Source organism: Meriones unguiculatus, chromosome 15, assembly GCF_030254825.1.
Source record: "Meriones unguiculatus strain TT.TT164.6M chromosome 15, Bangor_MerUng_6.1, whole genome shotgun sequence".
In the NCBI taxonomy this organism is placed as follows: domain Eukaryota; kingdom Metazoa; phylum Chordata; class Mammalia; order Rodentia; family Muridae; genus Meriones; species Meriones unguiculatus.
In genome coordinates this window covers 68,420,035-68,440,018 of record NC_083362.1, presented here as the reverse complement: position 1 = coordinate 68,440,018, position 19,984 = coordinate 68,420,035, and the positions used below count along the sequence as shown (strand labels likewise).

The 19,984-nt window shown below is 42.3% G+C and overlaps 1 protein-coding gene across 2 annotated transcripts in view; it reads right to left on the bottom strand.

The window, feature by feature from the left end:
* Positions 1-19,984, bottom strand: part of Rhbdd1 (rhomboid domain containing 1) — a 119,572-nt gene that overhangs the window by 65,426 nt on the left and 34,162 nt on the right. For both annotated transcript variants that reach the window (XM_021635107.2, XM_060368723.1), the window contains exon 4: positions 667-755. In XM_021635107.2, coding sequence (XP_021490782.1) covers positions 667-755 — 89 coding nt within the window. The remainder of the gene's footprint in view (positions 1-666; positions 756-19,984) is intronic.

Sequence of the window (19,984 nt, the reverse complement as noted above, 5' to 3'; positions counted from 1 at the left end):
GAATGCACAAGGTCTATAAAACAAGTGTTTGCAAAACAGTTGCCTTACAAGTCAAAATCAGTACAGTATTTTATATTAAAGGGTTTAAATGCATTCACTACTAAATAAAACATTTTCATTGAACATCAGTTTAGAGGGGGACAAAACAAAGAAAAAGGGCAAAGAAAATAAAAAGCAGGCATCAAATCGCAAGAGATAAGTCACATGGCTTGGTCTCCTGTGAATACAATGCCTCGCCCACCAAGGACCTAGTGGTCACTCTGACCTCTTTAAATTACTGGCCCTGTACTCCAATCTAGGCTTGGTTTCCTCCTGTAACCTTGCCAGGCCTGTCTATTAATTCAAGGATTATTATAGAAAAATATATTATCATAAGCTCACATTTTGAGGAAAATTACAGCTTTCTGTGAATGCTTTAGGTCTAAGGGTATAAGTCTATACCAGCATTTGCTCCCTAAGAACACTTCAGAATAGAAATTTGGGTTTGCATTCTTCTTCGTGGAGCAACGTGAGTGGCTATCTTGTTATCTCTCGGTTTCAAGAGAAATCTAAGTATATTAGAACATTTCTAAAGTGAAGCCCAAGGAACCTTAGGGCTGCCTATGTGCACATTAGAAGGAGGGTGACCATCTAACTGCTGTCAGGCCGAAGGTGTTTGTTATGTACCTGCACACGTTTCCATGGCTTTCTTCAGAGGCCCCCGTGTGTACATCAGTCCAACGAGAATGCCGGCCAGATGCCCAGCAAAGGAAGCCCTAGGAGGGAAGGAGACCCTTTGTGAAGGTTTACTCTGTTGCGGATTAGAGACATTTTGTCTTCTCATTAGCTCGGTGTGTGACAGTCACAGTCTGCATGATCTGTTCCACACTGAACCTTTGATGCTGAGTAGCATTTAACTGAGTCCAAAGAACAACATTTCTTACCCTAAAAGAAAAGAAAAGAAAAAAAAAAAGCAAACAAATACAACAATGAATAATAACGTCCACACATTTAAAAATACAACACCCTCCCTTTACTGGAGCAGATCTGCTTGTTCCTCTGAAATGATGGAAGTCTTCCATCAAGACAAGACATTGAATGACTTCTAGTCCTTCTCTGGACCTGGTATCACAAAATATCAATGAAATCAGTTTTCTCTGCTCGGATTTCAATCTGGACTGCTCAGCCACTGTGAGGGACAGTGTCTGTCTGTCCTGTCCTGTCTGTCTGTGTGCACAGCCCAGCAGACAGCTGCATATTTATGCATGACTGACGAGTAGAGCAATTAACCACTAAAACTCAGGACGGATGCCCTGACATACCACCCTGTTTGGTTTCATAAAGATCTTTCTGTCATTCTGAAAAAAGCAACAAGGAAAAGACTCCAAGCTTGAAGAATGGTTTGGGAACTGCCTCTTTTGGAGTTACCACGTAAGTCTGACAATCGCTTATACAATAAAACGTATTTTCAGACACAGACGTTTACTGAGACAGCAGTATTTCTAGAGGCCTGCGGTTCCAGACTGGTTGTGTGCTGGGGACTGTGGAGAGTTCACTGCCTGACTGATCTGTCAGCCCAACTTCAAGAATTACTAGGGATTTATTTAACTGCATACTTCACCACCAAGATGGCCGAGTTCCTCTTGTCAAGTGCCTGATGGATTGTCAGCTGTCTGGAACCATCTGAACACACAGAGATGTGCACCTGCCCCTTCGCCTTACTTAAACTTGCCTTTTCTCAGGTCTCACTTCCGTACAGTTGTTAAGTAAGTTCCATCTGTGACACTTGTGGCACTGCAGCCTTTCTATGCCTTCCCACTCTAGCTATGCATGTCCTTAGGACTAAACTCTTTGGGAAAAGTCCAACACTGGATATAAGCTGAGCACCAGATAAATACATGTTGGACGAACACAAGAAAATCGGCTAATGTGCCACTTAGAGCTTTTGCTCCAATACTAACCTGCAAGTAGTATTTGTCTGGAGAGGAAGCCATGCCACATGCATGCTTCCGTACAGAACACCAGGCATGCATGTGGCTCCTGTTCTTGTGTTGTTCATCTCTTTCCTTTAGCCCAGATCCTGCCACACTCATCTCTGCACACCCGAACACTCTCTGTGGCCTGAAGCCCAACCCTAAGTGCCGCTCCATCAGAAACCATGAACTCTCCCTTCCTTCCGCCTGCCCTTTGGGCTGTTCCTTCTACATCATGGTAGCACACATGCATCTACACTCATTGGCTAAGAGGGCTATTATTTTCCCCAAAAATCTACCTCATGATATTTAAAACCTAATAATAAAAATATGGGATTGGTTAACGGTTTTCCATGGTACAGAAGGACAGTAAGAACATGACTTTTGTTGGGGTGCCCTCACCCACATTTGTGTTCTTAATTTACTCCCTGTTCAGCCATCAACAACAACACACACCACTCCACCTAGTCAGAAGTGAGAAAGTGGTGGCTTAAAGGCACAAAAAGAAGCCAGCTTTGATTTTAAAAGAAACTGACTTCAATTTAACTGAAAGGAACTTTATTTTTTAAAGAATCAGTAATTTTAAGACTTTTAAACCAAGCTTCATATTGAATCATATAGATATAAAATGGGAAGAAGTTTCAATTTAAAATCCAACCTATTAGACAATTAATCTTAAATCTCATTTACAGTTTGGAGCATAATACAGTAAAATGAATTCCTTATCTTTATAATGGGTTTTCAGAAGCTTGAGTTATAATCTAATTGCTCCGATATAATTAAAACAGCAAAGGGGAGCACACCGCATCATCCTCCGACCCTGAGCGGCCGCACAAAGGCCCTAGAACAAGAAAATTTGCCATTGTTATTTTACTTCATTTATGCTCTAAGGAAGTGTTCGTTTTTTAAAATAAGAAGATGAGATTGTGATCTTAATCAAAACTGGGAATCTCACATCACACACCAAAAGCGGAAACTCACCACAGAGAAAGGAGGTGCAGCTTGTTTTAAGGAGTTCTGTGACTCTTCCTTGCAGCTTGGAACCATTCACTAGTAGGTCTCCCTTTAAGACACAGGCAGCCTGGGTGCAAGAGACTGAGCTGGGCGGTTACCTTTGGGAGCAGAAGGAAGCCAGGGCAACCTTCAGAGTTACCTACTCTCACTGAAAACACGAAGTGTTAATCACTGTTACAGTTACTGTCCTCATAACTGAGAAAAAAATACCTGACCAGAGCATCTTAGGGAAGGAAGGGTTTCTCTCCACTCATAGTTTGAGGAAACAGCCAGTCATGGCGGGAGGGGCTTGAGGCAACTGGTCACACATTGTATTCATAGTTGGCAGTGGCACTGCTAAGGTGAGTCTTCCTACCTCAATTAAACTACATAATCCTTTGTAAGCATGCTTGTCTCCTGGTTGAGTCTAGACCCTGTCGAGTTGACAATTAATGTTAACCAATCACAATTCTGCCCCTAGTCAACTTTTCACTCAAATTCATTACTTTTAAATCGTAAGCTTCCCATTCCTGTACCCTTAGATCATGGCCGTTTAATATTGCAGAATATGTTTTGTCCAACTTGGAGAGCCCACATAGTCTTTTGATTCCAACACTGAAACTCCAGGCAACCTCTTATCTGCAGGCTTCCATAAAATAAAAAAACAAGTGTCAGGCTTCTGGTATACAGTGGCACAGGGTCCACATCCCCATTGCTGCTGTATTCTCAGAAGACAAGGAGAATGCTGCACACAAATGGCCTCAAGCCAGTCCCACATAGCATGCCTGTTCCTTCGGAAGTTTCCAGAGCTGGGCCTCCACTGCACACATTTCTCTTCTCTTGTATTTCAAGCACCCACCAAAATAATCCATTAATCCCGGCTTACAGTACCCAAGGGCATTTCTAGCCCAGAGTCCAAAATTTTCCACAGTCCTCTTTCAAACAAGTTCCAAAGGCCTGAGAATCACATTGTTGGGTTTATCCCAGCAATGGACACACTTCTCAGTATCAGTTTCTGTATTAGCTACTTTTTCTACCACTGTGATAAAATACCTGACAAAAACAACTTAAAGATGAAAGGACTTACTTTCCACTAACTTTGGCTTGGATAGCATGGTGATCAGAGCCTGAAGCAGTTGGTTGCGACATACCCACAGTCAGGAGCAGACAGCAGTGAATGCTGGTGCTCAGCTCTAGTCTTTTTGCTCACTTCAAGACTCTAAGCCCAGTCTTCCACCTAAATTAACATGATCTAGATAATCCCTCACAGGCATTCGCAAAGGCTCTCTACACAGTCCTTCACAGGGGTGTCCGGGACTTCTCTTCTCAACGAGTTGAGGTCTTGTCAATGTGACAGCCAATACGAACCATCACTGAGACTATTAATAATCTTGATGCTAAAAAGAAATTTTGATCTCAAACTTAGCTACTTTTGTGTTCAGCTATACGTGGAAACTGACATCAACAACCTGGAGTGAGAGCAACTAATCACAAGCAGAAGAATCTCAGAGATTAGCGCCATGCCAAGGCTGTCGTATGATAAGCTGGGAAAACACTGTGTTACTCTGGGGCAGAGGGAGTTGCCTCCTATCTGTAATGCCAGCATTTGCAAATCCGAGACAAGAGGTTGTCCATGAGTATAGGCCGGCCAGGGCCACAGAATGAGTCTCAGACCATCCAAGGTTACAAAGTGAGACCTTGTCTCAAAAACAAACATAAAATAAGTGAGCAAAAAAACCCAAACAAACATTTCTCAGTAACCAAATCACTGAAAACGGCAACAATCTATGCAAAGGACCTGAGTTTAATTGCCCTCATTGTTTTGCTGTTGTTTCTGCAATCGCATCACTCATTTCTAGGTTCATTTTCCTCCTTGCTCAAATGGAATTTTTAGCAATTGAAAATGAAAATTAAAAATAAAAATTCTTTTTGTGGCTCAGTGTCCTAAAAGGTCTTTATTTTAGCAGTGTCTGGTATCTGGTGGCTTCTAATAAATGGAGGCAGCCACGTTCCCCACAGAAAATCTGTCTCTTCTGCCTTCTAAGATCTTCTCTTTACCCTGGTCGTGTGGCCACACACCACCATCATTCTAGTTTCACATTGCTTTATTTAACCTGCTTACAATTTGGTATGCTTTTTGATATACAACCCTCTCATGTGTTTCTACAGTTAATAAATTCCCAGTCATGACCAGTTTTTGTTATATTTTTATATATATGTGCATACTATATATGATATGTATATGTGTGTATATATGTATCTTTGTGCATATGTATGTATCTTTATGTATATATAACAAAAACATGTATACGTATATTTGTTGACATGTATTTACATGGGTATGTGAGGGGGAAATAAAAAATAAAAGATGCAAAGCTAAACTCAATGACATCACGTATGACTTATTAGAATAATGACTGTGGAAACACAATGTCTGAGCAAAATTAAGACAAAGATGCTGAAGATTTTGTTATGTAAATGATATGCAGGTATCATTAATACCAACATGCTCTTTCCCAGGGAGGGAGTCACCATTAGCTGACCATGGCCCTGTAGGAAGACATTTGTAAATTGTTAAGTAAAATCACTCCTGTTCTCATGTGCTGCTGTCAAAGCCTAAAAATCTGAAGCTGTGATTGAAAGCTTTGACAAGCTATAAAGGTCCTCCCCTGTTAAATGGCAGATTCTTTCCACAGCTGAAGGGAGCTTCCTCTCAAGCAAGCAGACAGTGTATTACCACAGACACAGTTTCACAGTGTGAGCAGAGTCGATGACCTCATTAAGGGCAGGAGCTGATGGAGACACAGTGTTGGACAAGGTAAGGGAAGATCTTGTAAGGGAAGGGGCCTGCAGTACTTGCCATAATCTCTCCTGTAAAAGCTATTAACACCAGTTGGAGACCTAGTTGATCAGAAGCTCTGGGGCTTGGGGAGCTGAATAAATGTTCTTAGGATAGCAGTGCAGGTACATGACAGAGTGAGGATTTCTGACAGTCCTGAATATTAATGCCACAGGAGACTGTTTTACTGTTTCTTCCCAGGATAAACTGCCCCCAAATGGCCTACTTTCTGTTTTTGATGTCTTCCCTGACCACTTAACCAGCATGTATTTTCGGCCATGGAATGTGGGAAGGACTGAGTCTGTCAATAGCTGTACCATGCCTCCCTAACACCTTTGGCATCCCAGGTAGAGTAGCTCCTTTTTGATGCTCTCCAAAGGCAGGCTCTACATAGGAAAGATGTCTTATGCTATCTGTTTTGTTTTCTTCAACACAGTGCCAACTGGAGACATGAGGCTGCTGACAGACTACTACTGAGGAATTCTACGTGAGGGGCCATCAAACGTGATCGGCATAGAAATAAAAGTCTAGGGAAAGCAGAAGGACTGCTTGGGAGCTGAAGTATGGAGGGGAAGAGAGGAGCAATGAGGTGGAAAATGAATGCAGTACAATGACATATGTGTGGTTTGTATAGAAGTGGCCCCTATAGACTCATATATTTGAATGTTCAGTCACTAGCAAGTGACACTATTAGGAGGTATTGCTTTGTTAAAGAAAGCGTGTCATCAGGGGTGGGCTTTGAGGTTTCAGAAGTTCAAGCCAGGCCCCGTATCTGTCTGATACACACACTCTGCCTCTGCCTCTCTTCCTGCTGCCTGCTGATCTAGATGTAGAAATCTTGGCTTCATCTCCAGCATCATGCCTGCCTGCATGCTGCCATGCTTCCCACCATAACAATAATGGACTAAACCTCTGAACATGTGAGCCACTCCCCCCCCCAATTAAACGCTTTCCTTTATAAGAATTGCTGTGGTCATGGTGTCTCTTCAGACTAACAGAAACCACAACTGAGATGACATACATGTTCAAAACCATCATAACAAAACTTGTTTAGTATGTTAGCTAAAAAATAATAATAAAAATTGCAAAGGTAGAGAAGCCTTTCTAAGATGACAGATGATGTCTGACAACTTCCTGGTTGTCAATTCCACCTGCCTATGCCAGGCGACAGGATTACTTAAGCTGAGTCAATAAGAAATTATTCATTTACTCAAATATTTACCGACTGACTACCACATAAACAAGATAAAAAAAGTCCCTGTCTCCTTAAGCTTATAATCTACTGGGATAGATAGGAAGATAAATGGAAGGGCAGAGAGTCAGACAGACAGAGAAACCGAAGGCTGTAAGCATAAAAAGGAGCTTCCTTTCCACAGTGTGGTGTGGCATGGTTTCTCGAGTGTCATTTAAAGCGACGCTGTAGGAGAGGGAGCGGACCCCTCAGAGGCAGTATGCTGGCTAGTTTTTGAGAAAATGTCTCCCTAAGATCTGGCTGTAAGTAGGCCTGTAGAGCATTTTTTTTTTAAGTTAGTGATTGATGGAGAAGGGGGGGTCCAGCCATTTGTGGGTAGTGCCACCCATGAGCTGGTGGTCCTGAGTTCTTTAAGAAAGCAGGCTGAGCAAGCCATGAGGAGCAAGACAGTAAGCAGCTCCTGGGACCTCTGGAGGCTCCTGCCTCTAGGTTCCCACCCACTTTGAGTTCCTGCCTTGGCTTCCCTCGATAGACTGTGACTTACTATATATTAAACCCAAAGTGCTCTGTGTTTACATAAAAAGCACAATTAAAGGCTTTAGCTCAAATAATCATAAACAGGTTTTTTACCTGTACAAGTCCCTCAGCAGAACATATGTGTGGGGGCATGAGTGTGCACATGCATTCACACACACAGGATCATTCTTGTAGGGGCTGTCCTAAATGCATCAAGAGAGGTAGTACCGTTATCCCCATTATAACAAATGCCAGCGGCTCTCCGACTAATCATTATGACAACTAAAAGCAATCGTGTACATTTCCAAAACCAATGGAAAACATTCCCTTACCCCCTGGAATATGCTTATTAAATATTTATTTATTTTTCTTGATGATCTTTAATCATGAGACCTCAAAATTTTTTCTTTGAAAGCATTTCCCATGGGAATATACTGTGTGCAGATTCTTAGAATTCCTAGGAAAGCTACAACATATTGAACTGATATACAGAGAACTTTTCCCGTAACTAAAATGCACATGGGGAATGGGAGTGTTGGAAAGAGGCTATGATCACTGCCACACTGAACTCTGTTAGAGTAAGCTCAACTTGGCAAGAGAAAATGTTCTGCCATCTGTTCCCAGCACAGAGAATAACACTTCTGGAGCCCACATGACTGTATTTTCCCCATCACCTCCAGAAAGTAAATTAAAAAAACAAAACAAAAGGAAGAGAAGTACTGTTTACAGCCTGATCTTTGCATCTGCTACTGTGATGATGCAAACGGACAATGCTGTCCTGAGCTCAGCCCTTGGAAGGCATTTCAGATGAGCAATGACTGGCCCTTTGGTGCCTGTGCTCAGTGCAGCTGCAGGAAGGGGCTGACATCCATTAATGGGAGTTCAAGATGATGAGGCGACACAGACAGGTTCAACAGTAGGGCTGTGATAATGACCTCTTCATTTCCACCGTACACACAGTAACAGTGTGGATAGGTGATCTTTCCCGGGTCCACATCTCCATCTCTTGATCTTCAATTCTAGCTGCACATGTGAACCTCATGAAAAGGTTTCTCAGGTTACTTGGACATTGATATTGTTTTGTTTGTAATTTTTGGTGTTGTTTTTACTCCCCCAGGTGGTTATAATATAGTAAAGATTGTTACCTTAATCCCAAGTTCTAATTCCAATTGCTAGGTATCAGCTGATACGTTAGGATAATAAAAAAAAAAAAAAATCAAGAGCAGGCAAGACTCCACATTTTATAAATGACCACATAGGAATGACATTTGTTTTCATTTCTCTTCCTGCTAAGTTGGTTTTATTGAATGCATTGTTCTTACCTGAATACTACGTACAACCCAGCAAATGGAAGAGAAGAAGCATGAACTTACTTCAAAAGATTTACAAGGATTTTGGGTTTATAAAAACCTGATAAGAGACTAGAGAAACATCTCTGTGAAGAAGAGAATTTCTGCCTTTGCAGGGAACCCAGCTTCAATTTCTAACACTTGCATGATAGCTCAGAACCAGCTATGACTCCAGTCTTCTTCTGGTCTGTGGTCATGGTAAGCATGTGGCACACATAGAAGCATACCAGTCCACATACAGTCATCCGCATGAAATATAAACAAATCCCAAGGAAAACCTAAGTCAGTTTCCTGACAAATACAACATGTGAGATGAGATGATGACAGTGGGTGGTTTGAGAATAAAACTTTAAACGATGAAAACTGAAATAGGATCCCACTGGTAGCACATTGTGTTTCCTTCCCAGCATTATTTATGTTGATATTAACCAAGAGTGCCGAACCGTCAGCTACAGGGTTCTGGAAGCTGTCCATTAGAGCAGAATCTTTCTGCAATGCTGCCGGCCACACTGGACATCTAGGTGCATATGTGTAATTCCCCTCAGATCAGAGCAGTGTCAGTTAAAGAAGCAACCTCACCTCTCGAGGGCCACGAGGAAGAGTTCCTTATCTCCCTTCTTGGTAGCTAGAGCACAGGCATATGACCTACACCTTGCCAGTCTTATGTACAAGGATAAGAATCTAGTGATGAGATCAGCCTAAGGAAACAGTGGTCAACTGCAATAAGCATCACTCGGTTCTAGAGGTTTCTCCACCCCAGATTTTTAGTATTCTTAACAGTAGCTGAAACAATCTAATAGCCTTCTAGTCAGTCCTTTCCTGAAAGTGGGCCAGAGTGGATGCCGTTGTATATTCTGGAACTGACAGTCTTGTAGAGAAGCAGCATGGGAGTTCATGGTCATCTCTGTCACTGTAGAGAGGGCCGCCCGAAACTGAAGTGAGGTAGGCTGACTTTGAGATACCCCCCTTATTTCTCATCCCATTATAAGACCTTCACTCTGTCCATGAATGGGACCCATGACTTGTTTGTAAACCAACAGAATAAAGCTTGTCACTTTCATATTTATGGTTCCCAAGTCTCCAGTTTCTACCTCACCAGCATAATCCTAGAGGTAGGAGACTAAAACTTGATTCCAACTGACATAGAGACTTAGCTCAACAACCCACGAAAGGGCAAACCCCAAGGACTTGAAAGAAAACCCATCCTGAAACAAGCCTCCAGATGAGACTTCAGGGGAGACTGTCACCTTTGTTACAGCCCTGTGAGACAACCTCAACAGACATATGGATAAGCCACGTCCAGGCACCCGAGCTATAGAAACAGATGTGACAAGTGTGTGCTTCTTTAAGCCAGTGCACGTGTTGCTTAGCAGCAGGTGACTAATAGAGTGGAGCCAAGAGGCAGACACTGGAGTGGAGTTCCAGAGTTGTGGGGACTGCTGGAGCCTGGGAACCATATCATATTGGAAATACCTGGAACCGCAGTGGGCACCACTGGCAATTTTAATTACACAGAGCTAATAGTTATCCTATTGTTTCATAAGCTCACAAGGTTTCCTAAAGCTGTGGCCAGAAGAATCCTGGCCAAGAGGAGAAAGATGACATAGGCCGTAAAGAATCAGGGAGTCTCAGAGAGGAGTCTGCTACATACTGTGTTCACTTCCTATGTGGGCCAAGACTCCAGGGAGACAAAGATGTTGCCATGCCGATGACAAGACATTAAAGCTACCGCATTAATCCCAGGGATTGCACTCTTTAGCCCGACACAGTGCGAACACTCATGTGTAGGTTGTAGTAAGAGTCATGCTACATGAATGGGTGAAATGCATATGGAGGAATTCTCCAAACAGTGGCCATGCCAGAGGGCAGATCACAGCTCTTCAATTCAGAATGCCACTTCTATGTACGTCCTCTTTTCAATAGCTCTTTAAAATCCACCCGCATTTCCAGAAAGCTGTTGCCAGATGATTTCCAAAGGAGTCCACAACTGATAATGCTGCCAGAAGACCTCCGTATGCTTAAGCTCTGACTGGCCTGAGCTTAATTCATAAGCAGGCACCCATAGGGGACAACACACAGATAGGTGCTAACACGGCACCAGCATTTTCTGGGTTACCTCTCAACAAGCCACAGCTTGAATACAATTACTGTCCCACTTCAGAGATAAGAAACTAAAATTAGAAAGCTGCTGAGCCAAGGACCCAGGGCTGTGAGAGCCAAAAAGTAGGTGTGGCGCTCAGCACAAAGACACTGAAAGAAATAAATTTATCCAGTAAATCCATGCCTGGAGGCTGAGAGAACACCCTCTGCAGCCTTGACTGGATTTGCAGGTCCCTGAAAAAGTCTGATCTGGATTTACAGTCTACACAAAGGAACAAGGAAGCAACCACAATTACGATGGTCAGGTATAAAGCTGTTCATGTAGCGCAGGTCTAACAGGACCACAGTCATGTTTTGAAGCACAAAACACTTCCAGAACATAATCTACTCTGCTGATTTGCATTCTTCAACATGTTTCACAAAAAACAAAGAAACAAAAGGAATTACTTCTTTTCACTCTTCTTTGATAGGGTGGCTTTAGTCAGTGTCACTACTTTCCGAAAACATTGCCTTTTCCACACACATACCTAGTTCTGGCTTTTTACTGTTGGGTCTTGGCTGAACCTTACAAACAATTGCATGCACAAGATCTAAGAAATCCAGATGGAAAGGGGGCTAGGGCTGATTACTGAAACTGTGAGCTCCCAGAAGGCCCTTGGACTATGTGGAGTATGTAAAGAACTCAACAGCCCAGTAGTTCCTACCAGTAGCTTGAGGTCCATGTCAGCAAGAGCTGGGTAACATGGCGTGCCACTGCACATACCGTATGCTAAACAGTACATGATTGGGTGCTCCAGGCACGTGATGTGCTCCACATGCACTGTGCTCCAAGAGACCCTGGGAAGGGATTTACAGAATTTGCTGAGTTTTTGCAGTTAGTTTCTTAGGGCAAACCTTGTTACCACAGCAATGCTCAAAGTTTTCAAGGTATTGTTTGAAGACAAGTATGTTCCACTGAACTCTACCAACTTTCTGTGGGTTTCAGTCACTTCCCAAGCCTTATAAACACACATGGAACATTCTGTTAGGAGAGCCTTTTGACTCCCTGGAGATACGCATATCACAGAGGTCCAGTCACTCCTGAGCATGAGCACTCCCATTCTTATCTACAGAAAACACCCACAAGTCCTGAACAGGATACTCTTAGACAAAAGGTTTGGCCTTCAGAAAAACCATGGTTCTTTGCTACTCTTTGTCAGGAGGGAGGAATGTGCCGTATTACACTTTCTACTTAGCGAGTTTCCACAGGGTGGAAAAAAAAGTTGTGTTTTTGTTTGGTTTTTTGTTTTTTGGTCACATCTCAAAAAAAGAAATGGGACAGGAAGAATAAGAGAAGGGTGACTAATGAGCCAATGATAGAAGTGGCTAAAACTCACCATGACCTGTGATCGCTGCTTTTCCACTGCTGTTCAGCTCTAGAACACGGGAGTGACTTTTGATGAACTCTTCAGGCAGAGCACAGCCACTAAGGGCTAGCGGGCAAGCACTGAGCAATCTACTTCTCACTCCAAGTCAACTGTTTCCTGTCTCCTCTGTCTGTACTTCTGAAGCACTCAGAGGAAGCAGAAAGAGGCAGCCACCACACGCTAGCCATCGCCTCAGACGGAGCAGACAAGACCTGTTGTCAGGAGCCTAGCTCTCCATTTGCAACATGCAGCATCTACTGGAATGACTGCTCTGCAACATGCAGCATCTACTGGAATGACTGCTCTGCAATTCTTTACGGGAAAGACTACGCCAGCAACAGCAGAAGTTCCTCTACTCCACACTGGTTACTAGGACAGGATGGATGGGAGAGATTCGGGGCAATTCATGGTGCCTTCTTGTATATGTAACACAAAAGAGAACTGCAAGCTTGTAAAGTCATTTTCTGCTGCCTGGATGGTGCTGAATTATTTAAAACTCATTTGAAACACGCGCACACACACTTTTGACAGTTTTTAAAATACCGTTTGACAACAGCATCTTCAGCATCTATAAAAGCGTATGCGGCAAGAGAGCAGATTATGTGCACATTGTCTTTCATTAGCAGGTCTGGGTTATTTTTACCCAAGGTGCATTGCACCTTACCATGGTGCTTTAGAGAAACGGGGGCTGGGAAGCCTCTGCCTGAGTTCAGATTACTCAGTATGTATTAATACCATCTTCTCAGTAAGAGGGACTGGTTCATCAGAGTCCTCAAGTTAACCCTCCTGGGCAAGGCTCCCAGGAAAGGTACAGAAGAACTATGAACTCCCAACCAACTGACACCAGGACTGAGTGCTCTCTGCGTGAGAACTCACTGAATAAAACCCAAAATGTAACTTTGCAGGAGTCTGAGGATCTGGTTGGAAAACAGCAATTATAACACATCAGGGACACACAAAAAGTTCTGAAAAATTATATTCCACTCTTTGGATCATGAGAACTCAATGAGATTTCTTCCTTATATAAAAAAGTCATGCTTGAGTATTTGCCTAAGTGTTTTGAAACAGGGTGAGCTGTCTTAAAGCAGCAAACTCCATTCTCTCACAAAAATATAGTCCTTTCTAAGATGATCTGATATCTTCTCTGTCTAGAGTGATATATTGGTTTTCAAAACTACTTACTGAAGTTTTCTTTCTACTTTTTCTTTTCTTTTTAAGACTTTTTATTTTACTTTTCGTGTATGAATGTTTTGTATGCACCAATAAGTATGCACCATGTCCATGCCTGGTGCCTGCGGAGGTCAGAAGAGGGTGTTGGATCCCCTGGAATTGGTGATAGATACAGATGATTATGAGTCACCATGTGTGTGCTAGTAACTGAACTAGGGTCTGGTCTTCTGTAAGAGCAACAAGCACTTTTAACCACCAAGCAATCTCTCCTGATTAATCTTTCTTCCTTTCTTTTTCTTTCTTTCTTTCTTTCTTTCTTTCTTTCTTTCTTTCTTTCTTTCTTTCTTTCTTTCTTTCTTTCTTTCTTTTTCCTTCCTTCCTTCCTTCCTTCCTTCCTTCCTTCCTTCCTTCCTTTTTCTTTTTTTTTCTTTCTTTAGGTTTTTTGAGATAAGGTTTCTCTGTGTAGCCCTGGCTGTCCTAAACTCACACTGTAGACCAGGCTGGCCTCCACCTCAGAGATTTCCTTCTTCAGTCTCGGCAGGCTGTGATTAAAGGTTTGCACCACCACTGCCTGGCAATTGATATTTTCAAAAGTGTAAATTCTTCATGTATCAATTCTATCATATCTGGCTCTAAATTTTGCCTTTCCCTGCATTTTGGACAATTGTTTTCTGTTTGTCTCTGTCTGTTGCAAAGAGAATCTCCTTTCAAGAGTGACAAGAGCTATACTTAAAGGTATAAGGATAACTTTAGAATGCAGTTAGGGATTAAGCTAGTCTAGTAAAGTGGTGAAAGTAGGTTCTCCTCTAAGATCCAGGACCTCACTAACTCCTGGTAGTTGGCTAGATTTCTAGTACCAAGTATGATTTCTTTCCTGTTGATCAATTAAGTCTCTTCATACAGTTGTTAGTTATTGCCAAGATATAAGTGCCACTCATATCTTAGGACAGGCTTTCCGGTCAGATCTAGCTCATAATCTTCAAACTCCTGTGTCTAAAGTATGTGGTGTGGTGTGTTTAGCAATTGGGCTACCCTTTAACCAAAGGCAACAATAGGAGTCTATATTGTCTTGGGAGTCTCCTGAACTACCTGACCAAAACACGAAAGGTTTTCCCCTAATTGGTTTCCCAACACCCAGTCATATACATGCCAGCAGCACTAAATGGACTCAGCAGGTTGTATTCATTTAATTCATATATATATATATACATATATATATATATGCACATATAACAATAATTAAAAAAAAAGAGACCATGGAGTCTAGAGGGAGGGATGGCAGATCTGGAAAGAATTGGAGGGAAGAGATATTGGGAGAGGTTGGAGGGAGGATAGGTGAAGGGGATGTTCATGTAATCATATTTTAACTATAAATGCGAAAAAAATTTAAAAATGCTTTTCTCATACTCAACCCCATTTTCCTCTCATCTCTTATTTTTCCCCTATTTGAATTTCTTTATGGTTTAGTTAGTTACCTTTAACTGTTTCTTGCGATATAATAAAATGTGCTTATGTACTGTCATGGCCACAGATTTCAATACAACAGGTTCTCAGAAGCCATTTTTAATGTCTCTTAATTTCTTTTTACACACAGACCTAAGATTCCAAGTGATTCAGTGTTTGTAGTACTCTGTGTTTATATCAAGCATGATCAAGTCGCTGCAGTTGCCCTGAGAGCAGAGAACATGACCTACAAGCTTCTGCATCTCACCCATGCCTGAGGCTGCCTCTGAGGTCTCACCAGCTAAATGGAGGCAGCTGTTTCCCACCCAGGACGAGCATCTCACCTGCTGACCAGCTGAGACATCAACTGCTCCGCTGAGTCCCAGACAGATCCCTTAATTTTCACTGCGTTTAGGATCAGCCCACCTGTGATTTCCTGGCTTGGGTCGAAAATCTGCTTATTTGTACTTTGATTTTCATCCTGCCAGTGGCTGGCCCTCCCCAAACTCTGATTTTATTCAACTAAGAATTATTGTGAAACTATAATGTATCAGCCAGTGTCTGAGGATAAGTGGAGGACAAGACACAAGACAGGTTAGGATTTGTGAGATGGTGCGACTGTCTGGTTATATTTCAATGGCTTGGCTTTTCCATTATAAATAGCATATTCCCATGAAAGGGAATTTGGTAGGAAAAAACAAAGGTTTAAGAAAAAAAAATGGTAAGATATACCCATACTTCACGTAAGTTGACCACTATTGATATTTTGGAGTGTTTTCTCTTTAGCTCTTTGTGTGTGGCTAGTTTTTACCTTAAAGGAAAAACAGCAAAAACTGAGAGTGGCAGCTCGGCAATACAGCACTTGGTTAGTGTGTGTGAGGCCCAGGGTTCCATCCCAGGATGTGAAACATAAAAATAAAGCTGAGAACGTGCTGTACCCCACTTTCCACCCTTATTTGGCCACAAGTATTTCCCAAATCCATTAAACTAATCTCTAACGACAGTTTAATAGCTGCATAATATTCTATTCCATAACAATTACTGATTTATTTACCTGCAACTGGACATTTAAGTGGCTCCCCACAGTCCATGTCAACACACTGACGGATAGCAATCATCTCCTCTGTTTGTTTTTCGTATTTATAGTTTATTTGTAGTTTCTACAGATTCTCAGAAATCAGGGAACATAAGCCTTTTTCCTGGTCTGGACACTAGCCATCTATGTCCCCTGTAGAACGCTTGCCCCAGGGTGCGTCTGGCCATTCATATCAACGCCCAGCCCACCACAGCCTCAGTAATACTGATGGCTTCTAAAAAAAACCCTATTAACTTAGCGAGGAAACAGCCTCGCTGCCTTAACTTCTCATTACTTAACAAATCAATCTCTATGCACTTAGTATGCACTGACTCACCTCTGTGAACAGCCTTTGCCAAGCTGTCTGTTGGGATTTCTCCTGAAGCTCATGCTGCTCATTATAAAAAGGGGAGTCATTTCCTTTCCTTAATTTCTAGTGTCTTATTCTTTCATTTTGGTTTATAATGAAATTGGACCTGAAAAAAAAAATCCGTTCCTTTTGTCTACATCTACTACTGTGCTTGTTGCTTTTAAGCAGAGAAACGTAAATCTCAGCCTGGCACCAGGAGACACTTCATAATCCCAGGGATGGTGGAGGATGGTGAGTTGGAGACCAACCTCCAGGCCAGAGCTCCATCTCAAAACCGAAAAGGCCGACGTCCTTCACATATTCTTAGGCATCTTCAGATAGTTCTTATCAGAGTTTCTAAACATCAAACGTCCATGAGATGAAGCTATGGCTTTATACAAACAGCAAAGCATCAACCACCACCACAACAAAACAATCTGTAATTAAGCAGCATTCTTATTAGTCCAATGATGCCTAATGTCACTCTCATTAGGTGTTCATGGCCCTGTTACATACTAAAGAGTTGTGTGTCTTAGAATCAAGGGATTGCTAAAATATGAATTATAGCAGTGACATATACTGTTAAAAATACAACCTGATATTTATTTGACCTGTGTACTATAAATGGCTACAACATTAAAATGTTCTTGAATTCAGAAGGGAACAATGTCCGTTTAAAAAGAGATAAACGAGAATCAAATTATTTTCTCTCATTGAAGCTAATGAGAATCCAACTTTAAATGGAAGGAATGTCCATGGAGGCTGAGGCCTGTCCTCAGCTGTTATCTCAGAATAATTGATGGACTAATGATCTCAATTCATGGTGCCCACTGTCTTCACTTTGCATAATGCGAACCAAATCTGAATATAAATGACAAACAGTCCTGTTGCCTGCTTAGTGACCATGACCTTTAACTAAAAATCACTTAATACTGCGGGAGAAGAATTTAGCAAGTATAAGAAACTCTATTTTGAAACATTCCTCCTCATACAGAAATGGAAATTAAGTAAAAGTATCAGGAAGTCAGGAAGGCCTGGGCTGTGATTTATCATCTTATTATTTGAGAGTGAATATTTAATTATGAAACACTTATCACCAACAGTGTCTCCTGAAAGAAATTCCACAAAAGCCAAAGCTTATATCATAAGTGGGTCAAAGGGGGGGGGGGGAAATGAGCTTAACATGTTTCATTATTTTTTCAATGAAAAAAAAATGTTACTATGAAAATTTCAAATCAATGTAATAACTCCATCTGTAGTTAAAGTTCCTGTTTACAAACCAATCTGCTGTATGTGGCCACACTCCAATGGGGTGGCCTCACGTGGGTAAGTGAGTGGCACAGTTGGACTCGCTGGGTTATTTAAAATAAGGCCACAAAGTTGGGAGGAGGTGGACCAGATGGAAGGGTGAGAGGTGAATGTGATCACAATACGTCGTATGCATGTGTGAAATTCTCAACAAATTAACAAAATGTTAACTAAGTCAGCCATCACGTGTAGAAACACATTACAACGGGATGCCCCATTTTATCTGGGGCAGGTATCACCTGCTGAACTAGGAAACGTGACTTTTTTTAGCTTTCGGTCTTTTTAAAATAATCGGCAATCACCGTGACCTATGACAGACAACAGAGGACACTGAAGCCTCCCACTTGTCACCAAGTCACCAAAAAGACTCCTTAACAAGCGTGTTTAGTTGGGTGTAGACTGAGTAGGTGTTATCACCCATACAGCAACAATCGGATGACAGCATGATGACCCATTAGTTCCAACCTCCATTGTGAATGCTGTTCCAGGCAACCCTGTGTTCAACTAGAGAGATAGCTGCTCTGTGATTCTACCCAGTGCTTCCTGTTATTCTGGCTGACTGGGGAGAGCAACCCCTCAAGAGAACCTAACTTATTTATGGATAGAAGCAATCTTCCTTACATATTTACATGGCTCAGATGGTATGGAAATTTTTCATATGTGTATTTCTACCTCTGTAACAGATTTTTTTTTTTAAATGGCACCACAGCAGGCCTGTCCAATTACATAGGGCAACATGGACTCCTGTTACTAATTTAAAATTTGCTAAGAAGTCATGTGATGTGGCTGACAGAACATGGCCTTTGAATCACACGCAGACAAATGAGGATCATGCTCATACACAGATACTCAGAAGTGATATTTTCCAACCTTTCATTACAAAAATAAGGAAAACTGCCGTCCGTCAGAGGCAACAGGAGCCACTGTGGACCAGCTGTGTCTTTGCCAAAGTAATACAATGAAATCCTGATGCCCAATGGGAGGTGTCTAAAGATAAGGCCCTTGAGAGATAATTATGTTTAGATGGGGTAAGGGAGGGTGCGGCCTTGAGAATGGGATGAGTATAAGAAGAGGTACCTTCTATCTCCCCTTCTTTCATGAGATTCCTTGCACTCTGCCCAAGGTTTGACTAGGAATCTTAGCATCTGCTCTGCCTGCTGGGTAGAGTCTTTCAGAGGCCCTCTGTGGTATGCTCCTGTCCTGTTCCCTATTTTCTCCATCTTTCGAGGTCTATCCTGTTTGCTTTTCTGAATGAGGATTGAGCATCTTACCCAGGGTCCTCCTTCTTGGGAAGAGTACAGGGAATCTTATGAAAGAAGGGGAAGATAGAAATACCTGGAGGGGACTGGAGTGCCACAGGAGAGCAACAGAACCAAAAATCTGGACACAGAGGTCTTTTCTGAGACTGATACTCCAACCAAGGACCATGCATGGAGATAACCTAAAACCCCTGCACAGATGTAGCCCACAGCAGCTCGGTCTCCAAGTGGAATCCCTAGTAAGGGGAACAGGGGCTGTCTCTAAAATGAACTCAGTGACTGGCTCTTTGATCACCTCCCCCTGAGGTGGGGCAGCCTTACCAGGCCACAGAGGAAGACAATGCAGACAGTCCTGATGGAACCTGATAGGCTAGGGTAAGATGGAAGGGGAGGAGGACCTCCCCTATTAGTAGACTGGGGAAAGGGCATGGGAGGAGAAAAAGGAGAGAAGGTGGGATTGGGAGGAGATGGGGGAGGGACTACAGCTGGGATACAAAGTGAATAAATTGTAATAAAAAATATTAAAAAAAAGAAGTGGTATCATAGAGTTTGCTAATGTCTAAATCCCTGTGTCTGTCCTTTCTTCTCACTCCTTCTCTTCCTTTCTCACCCACCCTTCCTCCCCATCCTCTCTCCATCTTTGTTCCTCTCCCTTCTCCTCATCACATGAGAACTAAGGACTACACTAAGAAGGTAGCCAGCAAGACATGCCTAACTAGGAACTAGCACCTCATTCTCAGATTTCTCAACTATAAGAAACCGATTTCTACTGTTTAAACCAGACAGTCCATGATATATTGTGACAGTCAGAGCTGACTGAAGTCTAGACTTGAGTTCACTATGAAGTGCCAACAGCAGCTCACCATTTCAAGCTAACATACCTGTTAGAGTTTATATATGAAGCATCACCCCAAAGGCTCATGAGTGAAGGTCTTCGTACCCAGATGGTGCTACTATCTGGGGGGGGGGGGGGCGGTTTAGAAACTTTAGGAAGTGGGGATTAGCTGGAGGAAGTGGGTCTCCAGGGGTGTGT